This window comes from Monodelphis domestica, chromosome 8 (assembly GCF_027887165.1).
Source record: "Monodelphis domestica isolate mMonDom1 chromosome 8, mMonDom1.pri, whole genome shotgun sequence".
NCBI lineage: Eukaryota > Metazoa > Chordata > Mammalia > Didelphimorphia > Didelphidae > Monodelphis > Monodelphis domestica.
Genome location: NC_077234.1, coordinates 204,091,365 through 204,114,610, shown reverse-complemented (window position 1 = coordinate 204,114,610; position 23,246 = coordinate 204,091,365). Strand labels below are relative to the sequence as shown.

Below are 23,246 nucleotides of genomic sequence, written 5' to 3'. Positions count from 1 at the left end.
TGTAGCTAGAGAGGATTCAAGTTGGGGTGGAGGAACTGAAGAAAGACCAATGTCATCGCTAAAATATTTTGAGTAAGACTAGTATTATATTGGAATCTAGGAGAAATGTGACAGCAAAATGTAATGGAAAGCATTTATTAAGTTATTACTATTATTATATTAAGTTCCAAGAATAGAAATAGAAAAGCAAGACAGTCCCCATTCTCAAAGAATTTCCATTCAAATTAGGGAAGACAATACTTAGAGGATGCAGCAGATCAGATGGCAATTCCTGGGAACCCTGAGGGCACATCAACTGGGCAGATGGGGAGACCTGATGGCCCTTCATGAGCCATGGCAAGGAAAACGTTAAAACCCAGTGTTCTGTTATCTTATCAAAAGATTCCCTGATCACTCAAGTTGATGTTTGGGAGGAGGTAACAACAACAACAACAACAACAACAACAAATTTATAGTTCTTACTATGTGCTAAGCACTTTACAAATATCTTATTTGGTAGTGAATCAAGGCTCTGGTTACTGCTGTTGGGTGGTGAGGATTGGGGGAGTTAGTATCCAGCCTGTGGGAACTGGGCAACAGGGACTAGGTTCCTTGATACCTACTTTTTTGGGGACAGAATGCCAGATTTTGCCCCAAGAAACTCTAGTTTGATTCCCATCTCTGACACTGGATAGCTTTGTGACTTTAGTCAAATCACTTAACCCAAGTCTCACTGTCTTTATAAAATAGGTGAGAGTGCTCATTCCTGTCATATTCACCTGGGAGGTTTTTAATAAAATCCAAATGAGAAAGCCTATTAAAGTATGGAGAATGATTATTAGTAATAGATGCAGAAAAAGCCTTTGACAAAATACAATATTCATTCCTATTTAAAATACTGGAAAGTATAGACATAAAAGGATTTTTTTCCTTAAAATGACATGAAGCATCTGCCTAAAACCATCAGCAAGTATTATTTGTAACAGGAAAAGGTAGAAGACTTCCCAGGAAGATCAGAGTGAAACAAGGGTGACCGTTATCACTAATATGATTTAACATAGTATTAGAAATGCCCACAATAGCAATGAAAAAAAAATAAATTGAAGGAATTTAGAAGGGGCAGAGATAATAAAACTATCTCTGTTTGCAGGTGACATGATGGTATATGTGGGAAATCCTAGAGATTCCACTACAAATTTAGTTGAAATTATCAATAATTTTAGCAAAGTGGCAGGATATGAAATAAACCCACAAAAAACATTAGTATTTTTATATGTTACTAATAAAGTCCTATAAGAAAAGATAGGAAGAGATACTCTATTCAAAATAACTATAGATAGAATAAAATACCTGGGAATATGCCTACAAAAACAACACAGGAACTACATGAACATAATTATAAAATCCTTTTTACACAAATAAAAGTCAGATATAAATAATTGGAAACATATCCATTGTTCATGGATGGGCGAAACCAATAAAATGACAATCCTACCTACTAATCTACTTATTCAATGCCATCCCAATTAAATTACCAAAAAGTTATTTCATTGAGTTAGAAAAAACTAGTAACAAAATTCACTTGGAAGAACAAAAGCTTGAGTATCAAAAGAATTAATTTTAAAAAATGTAAAGAAAGGAGGTCTAGCAGTATCACACTTTTTAAATTGTATTATAAAGCAGTAATTATCAAAATTATCTAGCACTGGCTAAGAAATAGAAAGGTTTTAACAGGATAGACATAAAAGAACAGGAGTAAAAGATTATAGCAACTTTGTATTGACAAAGGCATAGATCCAGGTTTGGGTGATAAGAAATAACTATTTGGTAATAATTATTGGGACAACTGAAAAGCAGTTTAGCAAAAGTAGGTATAGATCAATATCTTATACCATTCCCTAAGATAAGATAAAAATGGATGCATAATATAGACACAAAAGGAGATATCATAAGCAAATTAGAAAAACAGGAAACACATTACCTATCAGATTTAGCGATAAGAGGAATTTGAGATAGCGGAGCATTGTAAGATGTAAAAATGGAGAATTTGAGTACATTTAGTGAAAGGTTTTTCTATAAATAAAACAAATGTTGTCAAGATTAGAAGGAAAGTAGAAATTGGGGGAAAGGGGGATTTTATAGATAGCCCTTCAAAATATAGAGAGAACTTTGTCAAATTTATCAAATTATAAATGGGCAAAATATATGAACATACAATTTTCAAATGAAAAAAATCAAAGCCATATATAGATATACAAAAAAATACTCCTAAATCACTACTGATAAGGGAAATGCAAACCAAACAATTCTGAGGTTATCCTCTCACACCCATCAAATTGGTTAAAATGAAAAAAGGATAATAACAAATGTTGGAAGGAATTTAGAAGAGGGGGGACATTAATATACTATTGGTGGAGCTGTGAATGGATCCAACCATTTGGAAAGAAATCTAGAACTCTACCAGAGAGTTTTAGAACTGTGTATATACCTTTGACTCAGCATTGCTGTATCTCTTTCCCCAAATAGATCAGGAAGGCTTCCGGTCAAGATGGCGGCTTAGAAGCTGCGAAGTTCAGACCTCAGAAACCCTTCCTTACCGATCGCAAACTGAGAGCTCCTAGGACACCGAAATTCAAGCTGAACAACAAGACAGACCCGGGGAACCCTCCTCCTGAACGTGGATCAAAAGGTACGACACCCCAAAAGCCAAAACCCTAGATCACTCGGATCTAAGGGGCAGGCAGAAGGAAGGTCCTAGGACCCATCCCCCCCAACCCCGAGTGCTGAGCCCACCCCAGCAGTGGGAATTTCAGGGTCGGCAAAAGGGCCCCTGGGCTGGCTATTTTGAAGGACTCACCTTGAAAGCAACCTGAGCCAGTCTCCCGGGACGCCCAACACAGACAGCAGGGAAACATAGAGAGAAGGGGGAAGCCTGTAGCCCCCTGGCTGGGTCCTTCCAACTGAGTCTCAAGGGAGGTCTCAGCTTTAGGGCACCAGCTGAACCCAATCCCATCAGGAGCCCTCAGAGCTTCTGAAAGAACAGAAACAGGGGCCGCGAAGGGTTTACCTGAAAGCAACCTGGGCCAGTCTCCGGGCATTCAACACAGATTGTGGAGGAGGAGGTTTTTTGCTTTAGGGCTCATTCAGTACAAACAAGCTGAACCTAATCCCATCAGGAGCCCTCAGAGCCCAGGGAGGCCACGACCCCTCCCCCCCTTAGAGAGCAGAGTCTTCTGAAAGAACCAACTGAATCTAATCCCATCAAAAGTCTCCAGAACACAGGGAAGCCCAGGCTCCCCACACATCCTCATTGACTGCTGGACTTTAAGCCAATCGAAAGCCTCCAGAGGACAGGGAAGCTCAAACCCCCAACAACACTCCCCCAGAGACTACACCAAGAGATCTTCTGTTAAAGCTCCAAGAGGGAAGACTGATAGAAGTCCCCCAAAAACAAAGAAAATGAGAGGAACAAGAGCACAGACAAATACGGGGAGTAAAGAAGGGGTGAATTTGAGCAAACCACAGAAAAAGAAGAAAGAAACTACAATAGACAGCTACTACTCAGCAAATGGAACAGAGAGGGAGAGATCAGCAAACGATAAACCAGAAATCCCAGCAAATTGGATACAGGCTGTGGAAGAACTCAAAACACAACTAAGAGAGGCTGAAGACAATTGGGAAAAGAACTTAAAAATCAAGATAAGTCATCTGGAAACAGAGGCACTTGAACTAAGACAAGAAAATAGTGTCTTGAAAGCCAAAATCAACCAGCTGGAAAATGAGGCAAAGGAGATGAAAGATGAGGTAAAGAGGATGAAAGACAATCTTCAAAGAAAATCAGACCAGAAGGAAAAAGACGACCAAAAAGCCAGAGATGAAATCCAATCTTTAAGAACCAGAATACAACTACTAGAATCAAGTGACCTCACAAGGCAGCAGGACACTATAAAACAAAACCAAGTAGATTAGGAAAAAAATAAAAAGAGCCTTTATGTTGTAAAATATTTACAGCAGCTTTCTTTGTGGAGGGAAAGAACTGGAAATTGAGGAGATGCCCATTAATTGAGGAATGGCTGGCTGATGAAATTGATATATGATCATGATAGAATACCTCTGCTCCATAAGAAAAATGAGCAGGCTGGGTTTTTTTTAAACTTGGAAAGAACTATACAGGATAATGAACAATGAAATGAGTAGAACCAAGAGAACATCATGTACAGATATGACTGAAATTCTTGAAGAATCAGTTGTGAATTGTTACCTCCAAAGAATGAACTGAAAGGTGGAAGCATGAAAGGAAAAATTTGTATGAGCATGTCTGTCTCCCAGATCATATCTTCTGTAATGTGGAGAGTGGAGAAGAGGCTGGGACACTTGCTGATATATATATATATATATATATATATATATATATATATAGAGAGAGAGAGAGAGAGAGAGAGAGAGAGAGAGAGAGAGAGAGTATGCATGTATGTGTATATATGTACACATATATTTTTGAATTTTTAAAGTGATCCAAATTTCAAAGTACTTTGTGGTTAGATATTATTATCAGATATGTATTCAGGAGAAAAGTAAATAGTTCCTAAAGAGCAACCGAGTAGCCTAAACTCAATCTCAATCCCCAGTCCACCCTTCGATTAAAAAGAATTGTTTCCAGTTGGTCCATAGCTCAATATTAGATAAAGACCAAGAAACCTGGGAAAAGAGACTATTCCTGGATTGCTACAAAGATTTTAAAGATTTCTCTTATTCACTAGTTAGACAGGAAAATGCTAACAAGGAAACATCATCTGGAAATAATTCACTGGACGACTAAGAGGAGAAGCAAGTTTTCTCCTGCTCTTTCTGAGAATGAGAGTACACTATCACATCTCATTTTTGACCACTATAAGAAATCACAGCACACTAAAGTGGCTCCAATTCCTACTTGAGATACTGTTATTTGTAGAAGGCCTTGAAATGCTATATATTTTTTTTTAAAGCAGCACAGGCAAAGGTTCCATCTGCGGGAGTTTCTAAAATTACACACGGTCAGAGGCCAGACACCTGACATGGCTCCCAAGCCATCTGTGTGGCATTTTCTCAGTAGCTGACAGGGCTTCTAATTCCATTATTGTCCGTCTGGAGACTATATAAATTATTGGCAAGTATGTAGATAGATTTTCATGCCAAGAAATGTTTGTGTGCAAATTTATATCACCCAAGATTAGCCAAGCTAGCTTCTTTGCTCTGGAAAGAACTTTAAAGTTTGGAGTTCTTTTTGCAGACATTCCTTTGCCCTGAGAGCCCTTGAAACTCAAAATTACCATAGCAAGCATCACAGCAGGTCGTCTCCTCCTCTCCTTGGGTTTCTCTAAGGTTATTCACTATTCATGAAATTCTCTTTTTTGGAGCTTCATCACTCAATGCAGTCACAATCAGCTCTTGCGGGCCGGGGTTATAGATGGTCTATGAATTATTTTTCCCACTGAGTGGAATTCCTTGCCCCTGCTCCCCAGAATGCTTCTTGTCTACATTCTCTGCCTTTACATAAACAGCAACTTATTAAGTGGAGCCACAAAACATCCAGGAAGGGCAATCTTCTGTCAAGGTGTTCATATCTTCTATTTTAAAATGAAATCTAAATGATTGGGAGATGACTAATCTATGGCCTTGCACGCCTTCATTATTAACACTGAAAACAGAACAGATGGTTCCTTTGCATTCCTTTGCTGTTTTGTATCCCTTTGTTATGTAAATACTTACTGCTCTGTCCCTGGGCAAGTCCCCAGTCTGGTTTGCCTCAGTTTCCTCATGTGTGAAATGAGCTGGAGAAGGAAATGGCAGGCCATTCCAGTATCTTTGCCAAGAAAACCCCACAAAGGGTTCACAAAAAGAGTAGGGAAAATGACAGGTGAGCTGTGACGATGAGATAACCTCAATTCTCTCACTTGTTGCAAGTCACATATGGCATGTGGATAAAAACCATATGGAACAAAGGAATTTTGTAGTAGGAAGTATTCGAAATCTGTGTTGTAGCCCTACATTATATCTGAATTCTTAGGATTGAATTTGGACATTCTACATGACAGCTTTACTGGGGCTTGGAGGTAGCACTGAATTCTCCACCCAATTCTTTACTTTTGAATCCTTGGACCCCTTCTCAGACTACTCATGCCCTGAGAAGTAAGGACAATACACTAACACCCCTCCACCCTGCACCTCCTGCCCCAATTAATCCCCTGCAAATTAAGCCAGTTTTTCCTTAAAGATGTTAAAACCATAGGGGGCAGCTAGGGGGCAGAATACACAATCCCAGGGCTTGGAATCAGGGAGACTCATGTTAAGGAGTTCAAATCCAGCCTCAGACACTTACTGGCTGTGTGGTCCTAGGCACACTTCACTCTGTCTGCCTCAGTTTCCTCATCTGTGAAACTAACTGGAAAAGGAAATGGCAAACCATTCCAGGATCTGTGTCAAGAAAATCCCAAATGGGCTCAGACACAACTGAAACAACTAAACTGCAAATGGAAACTCCTGGAGAGAAGATTCAATACAATCTAAAAAAAAAGTCTGCAACTCGGATGCCCCAGCCTGGTCTGTAACTTTATGTAGTGGTGACTTGGCTTGGGGCACTAATGGCTATGGAAATCACTTCCTGGTAACCTCTGTACAAAACAGCCACAAGCAGCTTCAGACATTTCCTAATGTTTGCTTGGTGGACCACCATGGGTAATTCAGAGGCTCGAGAGCTTCTCTCAGCTCTATCTATTCATTAGAGCATAAATTTGGGAATATCCTTTTCAGCTATGCCTAAGTCAATCTTTTGTTACCTATTGAATGACTCGAAAGTGTATCATTTTGTTTCTATGGAACTATCAGGATGTTGGCTTGAATGAGACTCAGTTCAGAACACTTGACAAGTCCCAAGCATGGGTTACTCCCCACCCTTTGACTGGCTCCTCCAGTCCTATTTACATGCCATTGAGCCAAGCTAGGGAAAATCACAGTCAAGATGCCCGAGTTATTATCAGTTTATGTTATATAACTTCAAGTGGGCTCATGCTGCACTGAAATAAGGCTCCCTGGTTCTTTTCCCTGAGCAGGAAACTTTATTATTCTTCTTTTTAACATTATATCATGCTCCTGAAATGAAGTTGGACCCCCAAAGATGTGTCCTAGATCCTTTCTCTTCTCTTTATATATTCTTTCACTTGATGATATCATCAGCTCCCTTGAGTTCAATGATTATATTTATGCAGAGGAGCCATATAGATCTATACAAATTCAGAGCTAGACAGATAGCCCTGGTCTCCCTCCTGAGTTCTAGTCCTACACCACCAACTGACAATAGGACATTTCAAGTTAAAAGTCTCATAGATTTCTCAAATTCAACACTTCTAAAACAGAACTCATTATCTGCCTCTCAAAACTCACCTCTCTTCCAAAATTCTCTTTTTTCCTTAGAGTCCCAATCATTCTTCCAGTCTCCGAGGCTCATAGTTTTAAAACTATTCTAAACTTCTGTTCTTTACTCCACAAATTGACTCAGTTTCCAAGTCTTGCTGTTTGACTTTCATATTTCTCACATCTATCTCATTCTCTCTACTTACACAGCTATGTGTCCTTGCCCCACATCAGCCAAACCAAAAAAACTATTTGGTATTGTATTTAAAAAGAGAAAAATATATCAATGAAAGAGACTAGACAAGGAAGGATAGGAAATAATTTAACTCAATAGCCCAAAGCTTGATAATATAAATTACTGAGTAAAGAATTCCATGTTTGATAAGAATTACTAGGAAAAAATGGAAAGCAGTTTAGTAGAAATTAGATTTAAATCAATGTCTTACACCATATACTACAATAAATTCAAAATGGTTATGTGACCTAAATATTAAAGATCACACCCTAAAAAAGCATAAGAAAAGCAGATCATTCCTTTAATTGTTATGCAAGGAAGCAAATTCTCAACATAAGACAGAGAAGCATTTACAAAAGAAAAATCAATAATTTCAATTATACTGAAGGACCAGACCTAGAACGTATTTTTTCCCTGACCCCCTTTCCCCTAGAGCCACTGCAGTCAAGTTAATGAAGAACCAGTTACCATACCCTAGAATGTGCTAGGAACTGATAAGGACCCCAACCCCAGGGGCTCCTGTCACACACCCCCACCCTCTTCCAGGAACTGATAATGACCCTTAACCCTAAGGACCTAACCCTACCCAGTATTCTGATAAGATATCCTCTTCTGTAACTCAAACCTACCCTATATAATCCTTCTCCCCCTCTTTGTTCAGAGCTCCATCTGCCTTGGAGGCAATGGGACCCAAGCTCAAGCTTGTAATAAAGTAGTACCTCTTGCTTTTACATTATCTGATGTGCCTCCTAATTTGGGAAACTAAAACCAGGACGAACATATGGGTGCTCGTCTGGGATTCCCTGACTGGACTGTGCATGGATAGAGGTAATGGTTTGGAGGGCAAACGAGTCAGAGAATGTTTGGGTGATGTGTGACTGTAACTGATGGGGAACTGATCATGGGATTAGAGCATACGACTAAATGGCCGGGTTAGTCCCACCAACTGCAGGGATTATACAGAGAGGGCCTATTGTTAAATTCAGTCCCAATAAATGATTCAGTTCTGCCTGTTTCTGAGTGTGGACCAGCCTAATACGCATTTCTCAGACTTCGTGAGATGTTGAGCCACAACAAAGCAAAAGTGAATTGACCCTTTCAACTATCTACGCAGAAAAAAAACCCTCACTTTGAGGGGTTGGAGGCTCTTTGCCCAGAGTCCTGGGAACCTGGGACAGCACTTCGAGGGTTTGGAGGTCACTGCAGCAGAGGTTAGAGTCCTCTGAAGCCATGAGGCCTGAATGGTAGCACTGGCAGACCCTCACCGAGGGATTTCCAAGAGCAGAAATCAAGATATTCACTGTTTGGGAACATAGGGGGGATGGATGGGTTATATTGCCCTCTGGAAATGTTGTAAAGGATAGTTTTAGTGCCTTTATGTCATTACTCTCCAGTCCATCAGGTATTGCCCTGTCTGCTTTTGTGTTGGGAAAAAATGGCTCTAAATAGCTTGAAAAAAACTAATTTCTTTTTAATGTTGAAATGACCATGTTACACCTTTGATAAGCAAAAGGAATGGTCTATCCATGGCACTCTAAAATTGTAATGCCATCCTCAACTTGGGTCACGGATGTGCTGGACTTCTCCCTTTTCAGTCTGGGAAGCCTTGGGTGTGGAGTGGCTACCAAGCCTGAGTATTGAGCCTGATAGGGACTAGCCAAACCAATTAAGACAAAGGGAAAAGTTTCCTCACAGGCCCCTCCTATTGGGAAGAGAATAAATCTAAGTAGCCAAAGCAAAAATTCATTTGGGTGTTTTTGTTTGTTTGTTTTCTCTCATGTGGCATAGCTGAGCAAAATCAAGGGAAAAAATGAGGAAATTATCTTTTTGATACCCTGAATTCTAACACCAGGTGGCAATTGGGCATATTTTGCAGGAAAGAGGGAATAATATGAACAGAAGCCCCTTACTCTTTGCTTAGATTTTAAGGCAAGGGCCAGCCAAAAAATCCAGGCAAAGATGATTAAAAAAGAGAGAAACCGGTAGGCTATCAGTTCATTGATCAGATCTATCTTCTTCCTCTGCTGCAGGGAGGAAGAGGGTTGATTCTGAAAAGAAAGACAACCAGTGAGACCCCAGTCTTGTCTCTATGTATTCTTAAATTGGACACTTACAAAAAGGAAAATGGGGGAGTTGCAAGATTGAACTTCCCACAATCAAAAAACCTCAGCAGAGCACAAAAGTGAATATCTATTCAATGATTTCTTCCTCTTTCTTCCTTTGGATGAGCCCCCAAAGGAGAGAAAAGGAGAAAAATTCAGAGCAGGAGAGAGAAATTTTTACTCCACAGTTTTTGTTTCACTTAAGATTAATTCTAAGGGTTGGTGCATGCAACTTGGGAGAATTGTTAGTGATTTTTGATATGGTTCAAATGTAATTTCATGTATTGTGGTAACTGTCAGTCAAATGTGAAATGTTAGCCAGATTTCAGCCCAAAAAAACTCATGGATAGAAGTTTGTTTTGTTAGATCTTGCAATGCATTATGGTTTCAGTAAATTTGAGAATGCTCTAAATGTGATTTATAGCCAGCCTGACACAGAGAGGGAATGTTTTATTCTATAAGGACAGAAATTGTACTGGCTACTTTATAGATATAAAAGTCATCCAGAAAAAGTTATTATGTTGTTGAAGAACTTATTCTAGAATTTAAACTTGGGATTTCTTCAAATCAGATGTTATTATAATGTATATGCTGTCAGAACTAGCTACAAGAAATCATATGACACACAAGAAGTTTTTTAAAGTGGTTAATCTGGAGGTTGAGTCAAGATGTCTGCCTAGAAGCAACAGAAGTTCAGACCTCTGAAAACCCTTCCTTACTGATCACAAACTAAATGCTCCTAGGGGACTGAAAATCAAACCTAACAACAAGACAGAGCCAAGGAACCCTTCTCCTGGACTCAATACAAAAGGTACACACCCCCAAAAAGCCAGAATCCAAGAACACTTGGGTTTAAGGGGAAGGCAGAAAGAAAGTCCCATGATCCTCCCACACACACACACCTATAGCTCTAAGCCTCCAGCAGCAATGGGAAAGTCTGGGCAGGCAAAGGTTCTGGTCTGGAGGGTGTACCTTGTGGGCAGGGCTGTGCAAGGCTCAGAGCATCAAACACAGGTGGCGGGGAAGGAGCTGGAGAGGGAGCATGGAGTGGACAGCCTGGTCAGAGCTGCAGAAACTCTCCATATTGCTCCAGACTTCCAGGAGGTTTTGGCATCAGAGCATACCCAGCCCTACCCAGCTGAACTTAATCCCATCAAAAGTCTTCAGAGAGCAGGGAAGCCCAAACTCCAACACCCCTCCCCCACAGACTGCTGGGCTTTAATCCAATCAAAAGCCTCCAGAAGACAGGGAAGCTCAAATTCCAAAACCCATCCCCCACAGACTTCATGGAGAGATCTCCTGACAACGTTCCAAGAGGGGAGACTGTCAGAAAGCCCCCAAACAAAACAAAACAAAAAAAAAAATGAGAGGAGCAAGAGCCCGGAAAGACACAGGGAGCAAAGAAGGGGTAAATATTAGCAAACTACAGAAAAAGAAGAAAGAAATTATAGACAGCTTCTATACAGGCAATGATCTAAGAGCAAATGGAACAGAGGAGAAGGCAAGCAATAAAAGAGAAATCCCAGCGAATTGGATACAGACTTTGGAAGAACTCAAAATGCAATTCAAAACACAATTAAGAGAGGCTGAAGACAATTGGGAAAAGAATTTAAAAACTAAGATAAGTCATCTGGAAACAGAAAATAGTGTCTTGAAAGCCAAAATCAACCAGCTGGAAAATGAGGCAAAGGAGATGAAAGATGAGGCAAAGAAGATGAAAGATGAGGCAAAGGAGATGAGAGATGAGGTAAAGAGAATGAAAGATGACTTCCAAAGAAAATCAGACCAGAAGGAGAAGGATGACCAAAAAGCCAGGAATGAAATCCAGTCTTTAAGAACCAGAATACAACAACCAGAATTAAGTAACCTCACAAGGCAGCAGGACACTATAAAACAAAATCAAAAGAATGAAAAAATTGAGGAAAATATGAAGCATCCCATTCACAAAACAGAGGATTTAGAAAATCGTTCAAGGAGAGACAATTTAGGAATCATTGGTCTACCAGAAGACCATGACACAAGAAAAAGCCTGGACACAATATTACAGGAAATTATTGAAGAAAATTGCCTTGATATTCTAGAACAAGAGGGAAAAGTGGAGATTGAAAGAATCCACAGATCACCTCCTGTACTTAATCCCCAACTGACAACACCCAGGCATTTTATAGACAAATTCAAGAACTACCAGATCAAAGAAAAGATATTACAAGCTGCCAAGAAGAAGTCATTCAGATACCATGAACTACAGTGAGAATAATGCAGGATCTGGCTGCATTCACACTGAAGGACCAAAAGGCATGGAATATGATATTCCAGAAAGCAAGGGAACTAGGTCTATAACCAAGAATCAACTACCCAGCAAAACTGACTATATTCTTACAGGGGAAAGTATGGTCATTCAACAAAATAGAAGAATTCCAAGAATTTGTAAAGAAAAGACCAGATCTGAACAGAAAATTTGATGCCCAAGCCCAGAACTCAAAAGAATCATCAAAGGGTAATTTAAAAAGAGGGAAAAAAGAAAAGCAAAACAAAAAAAAAGCTTTTTTTAAGAGACTCAATAAATTAAAATGCTATGTATCCCTATAAGAAAAGAGGTCATTGGTAAATCATAAAAAATGTTATTATCATCTGGGAAGCTAGAAAAATTAGATTTAGAGGGAACAGTGACAAAGTGTAGAGGATGAAATGACAAGACATAAATAGGTATATAGATATATGTATGCATAAGTGCATATATATGTGTGATATACAACTAGAGCTAAAAAAAGAGGTTAATGCTAAAAGAAATGGGAAAAAAACAAATGGGGGTAAATTTATATGTCACAAAGAAGCTCATGGTGGGAGGGGGGAGAACATCAATACACTGGAAGGGTAAAGAGGTTGGAGAGAGAAAATACTCAACACTTACGTGCATTGAAATTGACCCAAAGAGGGAAGAACAATCCAATTCATTGGGGCAAAGAATAGATTTGAACCCTATATGGGAGTAGAAAGGTAACAAATGGATGGGGGGGGGATACAAGGTAGGGAGAGGGTGGGGGTAGTATTAGAAAGACTACAGGGAAAATAAGGGGGGAATAAGAAGGGAAGGGGGTAGAAAGGGAAGTAAAATAAGGGTGAGAACTAGGGGGACTGATTAAAAACAAACATTGGTGTAGAAGGAAATAGTGAAAGAAGAAAAGGCAGAACCAGGAGTAGAAATCAAAATGCTGGGACCAGAAGTAGAAATCAAAATTCTGGGAAATACACATCTGGTAATCATAACTCTGAATGTGAATGGAATGAACTCAACCATAAAACGCAAGCAAATACCAGAGTGGATTAGAATCCAAAACCCTACCATATGCTGTCTACAAGAAACACACATGAGGAAGGTAGATACACAGAGGGTCAAAGTAAGAGGATGGAGCCAAATCTATTGGGCATCAACTGATAAAAAGAAGGCAGAGGTCGCAATCATGATATCTGACAAAGCCAAAGTAAATATAAATCTAGTTAAAAGAGATAGGGAAGGTAATTACATCCTGAAAAAAGGCAGTACAGACAATGAGGAAATATCTGTACTCAACATGTATGCACCAAATGGCATAGCATCCAAATTTCTAAAGGAGAAACTAGTTGAGCTCAAGGAAAAAATAGATAGAAAAACTATACTAGTGGGAGACCTGAACCTTCCTCTATCCTAACTAGATAAATCAAATAAAAAAATAAATAAGAAAAAGGCAAGAGAAGTGAATGAAATCTTAGAAAAATTAGAGTTAGTAGATATGAGGAGCAAAATAAATAGTGACAAAAAGGAATATACCTTCTTTTCAACAGCACATGGCACATTCACAAAAACTGACCATGTATTAGGGCATAAAAACATTGCAAACAAGTGAAAAAGGGAAGAAATAATAAATTCATCCTTCTCAGATCACAATGCAATGAAAATAATAATTAGGGTACATGGAGAGGTAAATAAAAAATTAATTGGAAATTAAACAATACAATTCTCCAAAACCAGTTAGTTAAAGAACAAATCACACAAACAATTAATAACTTCATTGAAGAAAATGACAATGATGAGACATCCTTTCAAAACCTATGGGATGCAACCAAAGCAGTACTCAGGGGAAAATTTATGTCCTTGAGTTCATCTATTAACAAATTAAGGAGGGCAGAGGTCAGTGAATTGGGCATGCAAAATAAAAAACTAGAAAGTGAACAAATTAAAAATCCTCAGATGAAGACTGAATTAGAGATGCTAAAAATCAAAGGAGAAATTAATAAAATTGAAAGTCAAAGAACTATTGATTTAATAAATAACACTAAAAGCTGGTACTTTGAAAAAAAACAAATAAAATAGACAAAGTACTGGTCAGTCTAATTTTAAAAAGGAAAGAAGAAAACCAAATTGACAGCATCCAAGATGAAAAGGGAGGCCTAACCTATAATGAAGAGGAAATTAAGGCAATCATTTAAAACTATTATACCCAATTATATGGCAACAAATATGGCAATCTAGGTAATATGGATGAATACTTACAAAAATATAAATTGCCTAGACTAACAGAGGAAGAAATAAATTACCTAAACAACCCCATATCAGAAAAAGAAATTGAACAAGGCATCAAAGAACTCCCTAAGAAAAAATCCCCAGGTCCAGATGGATTCACAAATGAATTCTCTCAAACATTCAAAGAACAACTAATCTCAATATTATACAAACTATTTGACAGAATAAGCAAAGAAGGAGTTCTACCAAATTCATTCTACAACACAAATATGGTACTGATCCCAACCAAACCAGGCAGGTCAAAAACAGAGAAAGAAAACTATAGACCAATCTCCTTAATGAATATAGATGTAAAAATCTTAAATTGGATACTAGCAAAAAGACGCCAGCAAATCATCACATGGGTTATTCATTATGACCAGGTAGGATTCATACCAGAAATCCAAGGATGGTTCAATATTAGGAAAACCATCCACATAAATGATCATATTAGGAAGCAAACTGACAAAAACCACATGATTATCTCAATAGATGCAGAAAAAGCTTTTGATAAAATAGATAAAAAGATATCTTTTTAAAAAGATAAAAAAAGGATGGGACAAGGATATTAAGTATCAAGCCAAGCAGCCTTAGGATGAATTGCTCATAAAATATTAACCCCTTCCTTGCACACAGGAAGGAGAAAGAAGTACTTATAATTGTTTCACACTGATACTTAGGAACTGAAATAGGGACTTCAAAGAGTTGACAACCACTGTATGATAGAACTTAAAGATGAGTACATTTTAATTGCATATTTTGGAGGTTTTAAGCTGCTCAAGCAAGCAAATGTTGTGTAAACCTCAAAATTTCTCAGACTTATGAATGTTAGGGGGTTTCCCCCATTGGGGAATCTTCTACTCAAAAAAATTCCCTAGCAGATAGTGAGAATTCTACTTGAATGTGAGGGCTCCTTGCCTTGGGAATATCCCTACTCCACCCTACTTAGGACTGCTTTAGGACAGAGAGCTCCTTGAGAACAATGAAAGTGCTTTGATCCATGCTTATGGAAGGGACAGGAAGTTCTTTGAGTCATGACTGTTTTAGAATTGATACAATGGGATACTAAGTACCTATAAAGGTGTGGCAACTTGTAAACTACTTAAACCTAAAAGGGTGATAACTTATTCAGAGGTTTTTTCTAATGAAATTTGTCGACACAGCAGCATTTTTTTCTGACTTACTAAAGAGATTAAAACTACTCAGCTGTGAATTCAAAATGGACGGTCCTTTAGATGTTTACAGTGATTGGTAGATGTAAGGACTTAGGGGAGGTGACAGAGGAGATTTTGCCCTTAAAAATAAGAGATCAGAGAAGAGCATGAAGGATCTGGATCTCGATTTCTGACTCTCATTCTGAAGGAGAGCTCTTTGAGGAGCTCCTCTGAGGGGCTCTGTCCCTCTGGGGTAGGAGCTCTGGAGGCTCTTGAGAGAGGCCCTTTGAAACAATCTCTTGCTGGAAGACTCTTTGAGGAAGGATGCTGGCCTGGTGTCACTAGAATCCTTGTTTAGTCAGACTTTGTGGTGAGTGTTAAAAAAACTGACTGATTTCTCTTTTAAGACTCAGGTCTAGGCCATATTGGCTTGAGGCCCTTCATACTTATTCCTTTCTTACTCTCTCTCTCTCTTTCTTTGATTACTCATTGTATTGTTAATTAAAATCTCTATAAAACCCAATTAACTTGGGTATTTGAATAATTGGGAATATTTCCCTGGCGACCACCTTATATTTGATTTTAAAACCCAAGACACTGTAGTGAAACATATTTCTGCAATCAAATTTACTCACCCTCTCTTATATCTATCACAATTTATATCTTCCACTATTTTAATCACTACAATTTAAGACCTCAACCATTTTAAATCTCACAGTTGCTAGCCCTGTCTGACCAAGAAGCTTGTCTGAAGTGTGGAATCTTAATACCAACATTCCATGTCCAGAATGATAAAATGAGTTGAGTGATAGGTAATTGATAAGTTACCTCACACAAACATTGGGAATATGCTGGTTGATATTTTGATTACATTTTGATGTACATGTTGCAAACAGTAGCCAAGGAGTGGGTAGGATGTTAAAAATGGCATATATGTGGAAAATGTTTTCTCAGAATTTTATGATTGTTATGTGAGTTGCTGCTAGAACACGTGTTTTAAGTATTGTTTGGGTGTAAACAAAAGCTCATTTTAAACCTGACTGTACCATAGATTTTGTTCAATACTCAGTGGCTACCTCAGTTTACCAAATTGTACTATGAACTGAAATTTATAATTGATGAGCACTATGCTAAAGATGCAGTGGTTCAATGATGTAATCCTTTAAATAAGAATTCTTTTGGGTTACCAATTAGCAATTGAAGTGATACCAACAGAATGTTTGTTTGACTTATGATGGTAAAAGCAAGTCAGGGAAGGTGGAGAAGGTATGTTCGGAAGAAAGGGACTTTGATCTAAAGTCCATAACGCTTGAGTATGAGATTTTGTAAAGGAAGAATGGAAGTTGTGTTCTGCTTTTTAAGCAGAGGGGTTTTAAAGGAAGAGAGAGAGAGAGAGAAAGAGAGAGAGAGAGAGAGAGAGAGAGAGAGAGAGAGAGAGAGAGAGAGAGAGAGAGAGAGAGAGAGAGAGAGAGAGAGAGAAGGTGAAAGAGAACAGATAGATGTTCTGCTCTCATAATTGGATCTTTAACTTAGGGATAATATCTAGAATTGATTTATGTGGTTTTGGAAAATCACAAATAATTCTGGAATTTTTCTGAAATTTCCTTAGAGAGATTACTGACTGATCTTGTCTTAGTTCCTTCTGATGGACTAAGGCCAGGATATGATCTAGCCCTGATTTGTATTTACTGTAGAACTAATGAATTCAACATTCCTGTTCAGGTTTTGTGACTAAATTGTGATAAATTAATTATTGCCAAAATATATAAGAATAACTGAGTGATCAGCCTTGTAGGGATGTGAAAGGCTTGTTTGAGGATATGGAAATTCTTATTTGCTGATAAGCAGAACTTCTTTCATCTGTAATGGGTGAGACTTATCTTTTAAGGAAAAAGAAGGCTTCTGGGATCTAATGGTGAGGAAGTATTCTAAGGAGAGAGAAAGTCTAGGATGGTTGGAGAAGACAACCCAAGGCTCACCTTGGACTGAACTTTCCTGACCATCTAGGCTGTTAATCCTTAATGGCATGAGCCAGTGACAGCCTTGGCTTGTACATGAAGCATGTGTCCTTTGGGATATGAGGAAATACTTTCCCTCTCTGCCTTTTCCTTTGTGACAAATTCCCATAATCAGCATATAATTCAAATTGTAAAATTAAGTTTCCATTTCCTCAAACAACCTATTAGATAAGTAATTGAAAATTCTTAAATTGTTAGGGAACATACTTTGAAAAGAAGGTGAAATTTATTAATAGATGGCTTGTATTTGTAGCCTTAATTTACCACAGTTGAAGTTTGGATCTTGAGCTTGGAAATATAGCTCAAAGCTTTCTTGGACTTTCCCCAGAATCTGGGGTAAAGAAATTCATCTGTAAAATATTGTTACTCAAGTGTTTATAGATGCTATATGAATGCAAATGTTTGAAAAAGGATATTCTTTAACAGAAACATCACATACAACTCTGCAAACAACTCAGGAATCCAATTTCCTAAAGGCATCTATTCCTGTCAGGAAATGATTTCTGAAGATGGAGTCTGTTGACTAAGATACCCAAATGCAAATGTGTAATATCAGTTACTACTGTACTAATTTTCTCTGTTTATATCTGTTGCTCCAGTTTTTGCCCTAGTCCTGGTTTCTACACTTCTGTCTTAGGGACTGGTTCTCCCCTTGTGACCTGTCTGCCAATTGGGGGAAGTAGTCACTGGACATGTCCTTCACATTTCCAAGCATATCCCCACCTACATAGGTCCTAGGCATTCACTGAGGACATGCCCCTAAAGACCCTGTGTCCACAGCCTTTCCCTCCCTGTTCAAGTTTTGGCTACTCCCCTGTGGGATATATGGACCTTGCATTTGTAACTTTGTCACTTCTCTAGTTGCTTCTAGGGTAAAAGCACTCATGGGAGTCACCTAGATGCCACTGTAACCTCGGCAACTATTCCAGCCTGAAGCCCTGGGCATTGCCTACAGCCAATACCCCTCTCCTGACAATAGGCAGGGACAGCTCTACAACCATTCTCAGCTCTGAAGAAGCTACAGAATATTGAGACCATCACCCCTTTTCCCTTAAATATTTGGAGAGGGGGGAGATTACATGGGCATTGCACCCCTAGAAACTTGTGCAAACTATTGTCAGGGAGGTTCATTTGTATTAATTAAAATCTCTATAAAACCCAGCTGACTTGGGTATATTTAATAATTGGGATTTTTTCCCTGGAGACCACCTTATATTTGATTTAAAAATAAGACATTGTCTTGAAACATATTTGCTGTGGTCACAATTTAAATCAACCACTCTTGTATCTGTCACAGTTTATGTCTTCCACTATTTTAAGCATCACACCAGTATTCCGATAAGATATCCTCTTCTGTAACTCAAACCTACCCTATATAATCCTTCTCCCCACTTTGTTCAGGGTCCCATCTGCTTTGGAGGTGGTGGGATCCAAGCTCGAGCTTGTAATAAAGCAGTACCTCTTGCTTTTACATTATCTGGTGTGCCTCCTAATTTGGGAAACCAGAACCAGGTTGAACAATATGAAATTCAAATGCTTTTAAATGGATAAAATTAAACTAGAAAAGAAGAAAAGTGTACATGTAGAAAGAAAATCTTTTCACTGAAAATATCTGATGAGATTCTTTTTTTTAAAGATTTTTTTTCCTCTACTTCTATATCCCTTCATTTTTATATATCTTAAAGATCACTTGTTTTTTTAATAATACCAACATTTACAGACTACCTCCACTCTATGAGAGGTCTAGATTTATGTTAATTAAAACAAAAAACCAATAAGGTTCTACTATCCAAAATTTAGGCAACTAATCCCGAATAAATAAATGTTCAAAGAATATGAACAAATAGCTGTCAAAAGACAAATTACAAACTATTAATGTCCATATAAAAAATGTTCCAAATCACCAAAAAAAGGAGAAATGTAATAAAAAACAATTCCACATTTCCACCTCACACCTGATAGATTGACAAAGATGAAAATAGTCAGTGAGGGATTATGGAAAAACAACATGGCATTGTTGTTTAAAAAAAAAAAAACATGAATTGGTTCAGCTATTCTGGGAAGAAAGTTGAAATTATTCATAACAATCATAACAACGACTACTATGTATATAGCATAACAATTCAGGGTTTTCAAGGTGTTTTACAAATATCATGTTCTTTTATCCTTACCAAAACCCTGGCAGGTAGGTTAGAAATGAAGGAACTAAGGAAGAAAGAAGTTAAATGACTAGCCAAGCTAGTAAATGTCTGAGGAAAGTTTTGAATTCAGGTCTTCCTGATTTGAGGTCTAGAGCCCTCTCCAACTGTGCCAACAAGCTGTGTTTTATTATGCAAATTCTGCAAAAAAGAATTACTAAAATATCTATACTCTTTGACTCAGAGATTCCATTGTTAGGTATATACTCAAAGGAAATCATTAAGAAACAGAAAGGCCTCATATATACCAAAACATTAATGGCAACAAAGAAGATGTTCATCAATTGGGGAATGGTTAAACAGACCCCAATGCAATGAATATAATGGAATATTACTGCACTTTAAGAAAGGATAAATACAGTGAATCCAGAGAAATGTTTAACTAAATTCTGAGAAATTATAATGATCAAGCCTGACCCCAAGTAAGAAATATTTGAAGATATCTTTTTCCCTGACCTGATCTTTTTGAAGAAATAGAGGCCTATATATGTGGATCATTTGCAGGCACCATCTGACTGACTCATTTTTAAATTATTATGAGACTGGGAGGAAAATGAGAGGAATATATTTAGAAAATAGTCGATATAAAAATAAAAGATATAAAAATGTTTATTTTTTTAAATCCAGATACATATGTCTTATCTACGCAAATGACATTTTAGACACATTACTAATTTTGAAACTTGTTCATGATTGGGATAAGAAGGGAGAAGATGAAGGAAATGTGATTTCTTGGATGGAAAAAAGCACAGAGGCTTGGGGGATTCCCTTGTTCCTTCTCATGACCCTTATTTTGATGTCAACAAAATAAAAGAGGCTTAGATAAGCATATCAGGTTTCAGTGGAGCTGATTAGGTCTTTCTCAAGAGCAGCATCAGTATTCTAGAAAGACAGGTATATTCCACATTTGCTAGTATCATGTAATCTCTCAGACAATTTTCAAGGCATGTGTAATCGTCTATAACCCTCAAATCTGTCTGGAAGGCAGAAGGAAATTTTGGAAATTTTTTTATAAAAGTCAGAGCATTAAGCTTATGATGGAGGTCAGCAATCCTAGACAAGTCTGTAGCAACACAAAGGTTGTGAAAGGTGAAAAGTGAATGGTGAGGCACTAAAGAAAAACTCCATCTGTTTCATAACTTGTTTTAGGGCCAGTCATGTCTGCACACTTACGGAGTCATCTCTTTTAGCTTCACGTATAGCGTTGATGGCACTATCAGAAGCCACAGAATGCTGGCATGTGAGGTTCTTAATCCACTTAATAGCAGAGTCTATGTGGTATTCACTGGCAATGACAGATTCATGACGCCACTTGTGTATGTTCTGAGCAGCTCTGGGGGAAAGAATCATATTGGAAGGTGGTTTAGCAGTCAATTGATCAGCTACATGGATCACCACAACAGAATACTAAAAAATAAAGCTCAAAGAACTTTCACCATATTATACATCTATTTGAAGGAGGGAAGGAAGGAAGGAAGGAAGGAAGGAAGGAAGGAAGGAAGGAAGGAAGGAAGGAAGGAAGGAAGGAAGGAAGGAAGGAAGGAAGGAAGGAAGGAAGGAAGGAAGGAAGGAAGGAAGGAAGGAAGGAGAAAAGAGAGAAAAGAAAAAGAAAGATACTACTAACATTATAGTTAGTAACTAATAAGAAATCCATTTCTTTAAAGCTTAGCACATAAGTTCTCAACAAATGCTTATTTATTAATTGATTGAAACCATGAAATAAAATATTATCAAAATTTATCAAAATCATTTTTTATTCATTATTCATTATTCAAAGATATTTTATTTTCCCAATTACATGTAATAACAATTTCAACATATCTTTTTCCAAAATTATAAGATCAAAATTGTCTCCCTCCTTTCCTTCCCTTCCCCTTCTCACAGATAGTAAGCAAGTATCAAAATCATTTTGATGACAAAAACAGTTCCATAAAATACTGTAATACTCAAAGAAGCATTATTTGTAATAAAAGAAATCTAGACTCTAGACACCCAATGATTCATGAATAATTATACAAATTGTGTTAATGTAATTGAATATACTATGTTATATTTAATGATCATTTATATTAATATTATATTTCCACATAAATCAATCAGAAAATAGAAAGATTTTGGAGAAAGAGGAATATTTGCATGAATTGATACAAGGCAAAGAAAATAGAATCAAAAGAACACTATACAGCTTATTCAGGTTAAAAACAATGGATAATGTATAAAGTATAAAACAAGAAGGTGGCATGTATCATCAGCTGTATTACCCGATCATTATGCTTAAGTGTTTTCTAGGAAGGTACTTCATTATGTGGATGGGTAGGTGTGGAAGAAGAAAGCCTTTGTTTGTAATGTATTGTTTGTATTTTGTTACAACAAAGAATATTAGTAGTTCTGAGGACCATATTTTTACCAGTGTTTGACTGTTACAATTCAAAGCAGAATATTCTAACTATGAGAAGAGATATTAAGACCAGATAGATCCCAAATGACCACAAGGGTCAGAAATTCAAAATCTTCCACAAGTTGCATAAGGAGTAAAGAAATATCAGAAATAACTTATATGGAAGCACAACATTCCAATCATTTTATGAGAAAATAAAAAGACTTAGGGTACCGGTCATGCAAATTAACCTATGACATCTATATACACATAATTCTAAATCTAAGCAACCCAGTTTTCCATAGTTCATCAAGATTTATCAAAAGACCTCTCAGGCTAAGAGAGACCTTAGAGATCATCCAGAGTCCAAAGGTTATGAACTTTTTCAAGTATGAATATCCCTTTTTACTATTTTTTTTAAACCCTTACATTCTGTCTTAGAATTAGTACTATGTATTGGTTCTGAGTCAGAAGAGCAGTAAGAGCTAGGCAATGGGGATTAAGTGACTTGTCCAAGGTCACATAGCTAAGAAGTTTCTGAGGCCCAATTTGAACACAAGCCTCAATCTCTAGGTCTAGCTCTCAATTCACTGAGCCACCTGGCTATCATCCTTTTTAACAACAAAAAATTTGATACCACTGCATGCAAATCATATAAGTCTTCACTATTGAGAAAATATATAATGACAAAAAATGTTACTCTGAAAAGATACCATTTCATTCTAAAAAATTTTTTTAAAAACCCTCCTATTGGACCTAAATGATGCACTGATAATATAAAAGTGTTCATAAATTTTGTTGGAACTAAAGATCAAAATGATTTATGAATTTCAAGACCATTTACAGTAGCTCAATGTCTTCCATTCCCAACCAGCCCATGATCCACAGATTGGTCTAGTCCAATTCTTATATTACATTATATTACAATATATTGCATTATATAGTCCAAGTCTTATATTACAAATGGAGACCAAGATCCCAGAGAAATTAATTTGTTTTCCCAACATCACTTCTAGTGGCTAGGAGTTCTCCTATCCTCATAAAAACCTTAAGAAGGCTTCTCTTAGGAGGCTGCCCAGGGGCAGTTAGGTGGCTCAGTGGATTGAGAGCCAGACCTAGAGGTAACTTCCTAACTGTGTGACTCTGGGCAAGTCACTTAACCTCCATCACTGCCTTTACTATTCATCGCTTTGGAACCTATACACAGTGTTATTTCTAAGATGAAAGGTAAGGGTTTAAAAAAAGAATGTTGCC

The 23,246-nt window shown here is 37.6% G+C and overlaps 1 protein-coding gene across 3 annotated transcripts in view; it reads right to left on the bottom strand.

Annotated features, from left to right (window-relative positions):
• VWA3B (von Willebrand factor A domain containing 3B) overlaps positions 1–23,246 on the bottom strand; it is a 282,451-nt gene that overhangs the window by 234,743 nt on the left and 24,462 nt on the right. For all 3 annotated transcript variants that reach the window (XM_007501072.3, XM_016424839.2, XM_007501073.3), the window contains exon 6: positions 20,789–20,948. In XM_007501072.3, coding sequence (XP_007501134.2) covers positions 20,789–20,948 — 160 coding nt within the window. The remainder of the gene's footprint in view (positions 1–20,788; positions 20,949–23,246) is intronic.